This window comes from Nestor notabilis, unplaced genomic scaffold, assembly GCF_000696875.1.
Source record: "Nestor notabilis isolate BGI_N333 unplaced genomic scaffold, ASM69687v1 scaffold293, whole genome shotgun sequence".
Taxonomy (NCBI): domain Eukaryota; kingdom Metazoa; phylum Chordata; class Aves; order Psittaciformes; family Psittacidae; genus Nestor; species Nestor notabilis.
In genome coordinates, this window is record NW_009923160.1 from 95,284 (window position 1) to 96,947 (window position 1,664).

Sequence of the window (1,664 nt, forward strand, 5' to 3'; positions counted from 1 at the left end):
GGTTTCAGGGTGGAGAAGCAGGTAGCTGAGCTGCAGGAGTGACCATGACAAATGTGGCCACGCGGTCAGCAAACAGCAAAAGCAGCTTTTTTGTCTGCCAAGTTCAAGTGCTGGGTGCAGGTGGAGCTATAACGAGGGTCTGTGCCTCCCACACAGCACATGACACTTGTGGTTTCAATGTGTTTTGCAAAGGAGCATCAATTTCTTGCCAAAAAAAGGAGCAAGGTGAACCTCTCTCCCATTCCAGCAAAACACTCTCCCAGACTCCCCAGTGTAGCTCCATCCCATGGAATCTTTGAGTGTAGAAGATGCTTAAGAAAACCAAGGCGCAGAGATGTAAATGCACGTGCAGCTTGGTATTTGACTGCATGTCCCACCTGTGCTTGAGGGAAAGGCAGTAAGCAGAAAGCATTCAGTCAATAGTAACAGAAATGCAGAAGAAGAAAGAAGTTATACAAAGTTATCTTTAACCTTCTATGGTAACTCTGTTGGGAAACCTGCCTGGGAAAGTGAAGAGAGACATTGTCCCAGTGCTCACCCGCCTCAGTGGCTTCTGGGTGCCGGCGCTGCACATGGGCTTGCAGGAATGAGTTGTTCATGAAGGCTTTATCACAGAGGTGGCACTGGAGAAGGGGAAAAGTCAGTGGAGGGACTGTAATCTGCAGAAAAGGGCACTCCCCATGTCCCCTGCAAGGCAGACAAGGCTTTCCTGCTTTAGAGCAAAAGGGAAGACCTCAAGAGACATGGCTGTTGTGTTGGAAGCACATAGATGGAGGGTATCAGGAGTTTCTTCTGTCTAAAATCAAAGGAGAAGGCAGAAACCAAGATGGTCCAGGGATACAGCTTGGAGAAAAAAATGCTGCTTTCCCCAGTGGAGTAGTGCAATAAGAGGACAAAAGCATCACCAATAGGGTCTTTTGCTTGCAGGGATTATTGGGCTGTATGAACTCTTTTGGGTGGCTTTTACTTTCTAGGAGTGAGTGGGTTGATTTGGAGAAGGGGAAGCAGCAGACAAAAAAGGCACATCCAGCAGGCTTCCCGCTGAAAGGGTGGGAAAAGTTCGGTGGGGGTTAAAAGCAAAATCACCACCAAATGTAGGAGCATCCAGAAATCTTTCACTGGAGGATGCCTGAAGTCTCCCTGGGATGAGGTGTCCTCCAGGACACAGGGATTTCCTGAGATCTTCCTATACAGAACTCCTCTCCCACACCCTGTGCAGCTCTGACTGCCTGTAGCTGTCACCTCCTGAAAAAAGTTTCCCTCTTGGCTGGCAAGGACTTTGCAATCTCCATGAAGGAGATGAACCAGCACTAGGCAAAGTAGCAGGGCTGGACAACACCTTTTCTGCGGCCAAGGTTTAACCACAACAGGCTGCAAAGACAGGATGAGACAAAGAGTATCCTGCATGGGGACGTGCACTACACCCCTTACACCTTTCCCTCACACACCTTGCAATAGGTGTTGGGGCCAGCTTGCAAAAGGGGCTGATGCATAGCAAGCAACTTCTTCCACCTTCTGCTCTCCTCTTTTGACACCTGGAGCTGCACCGCCTGCTCTTCTGCCTGCTGCTGGGTGGAAGCCAGCTTGGCACGGGCAGCTTCCAGGTGCTGGGTGTGCATGGCCAGGCTGGTCCCCAGGCGCTCCTGGCAGTGCAACAGGTACTC

The 1,664-nt window shown here is 50.4% G+C and overlaps 1 protein-coding gene across 1 annotated transcript in view; it reads right to left on the minus strand.

Moving 5' to 3' along the window:
* DZIP1L (DAZ interacting zinc finger protein 1-like) overlaps positions 1 to 1,664 on the minus strand; it is a 17,458-nt gene that overhangs the window by 12,068 nt on the left and 3,726 nt on the right. The window contains exons 3-4 of the mRNA XM_010011982.1: positions 1,449 to 1,626; positions 539 to 623 (exon numbers count right to left, since the gene is read on the minus strand). Of these exons, the coding sequence (XP_010010284.1) occupies positions 539 to 623; positions 1,449 to 1,626 (263 nt within the window). The remainder of the gene's footprint in view (positions 1 to 538; positions 624 to 1,448; positions 1,627 to 1,664) is intronic.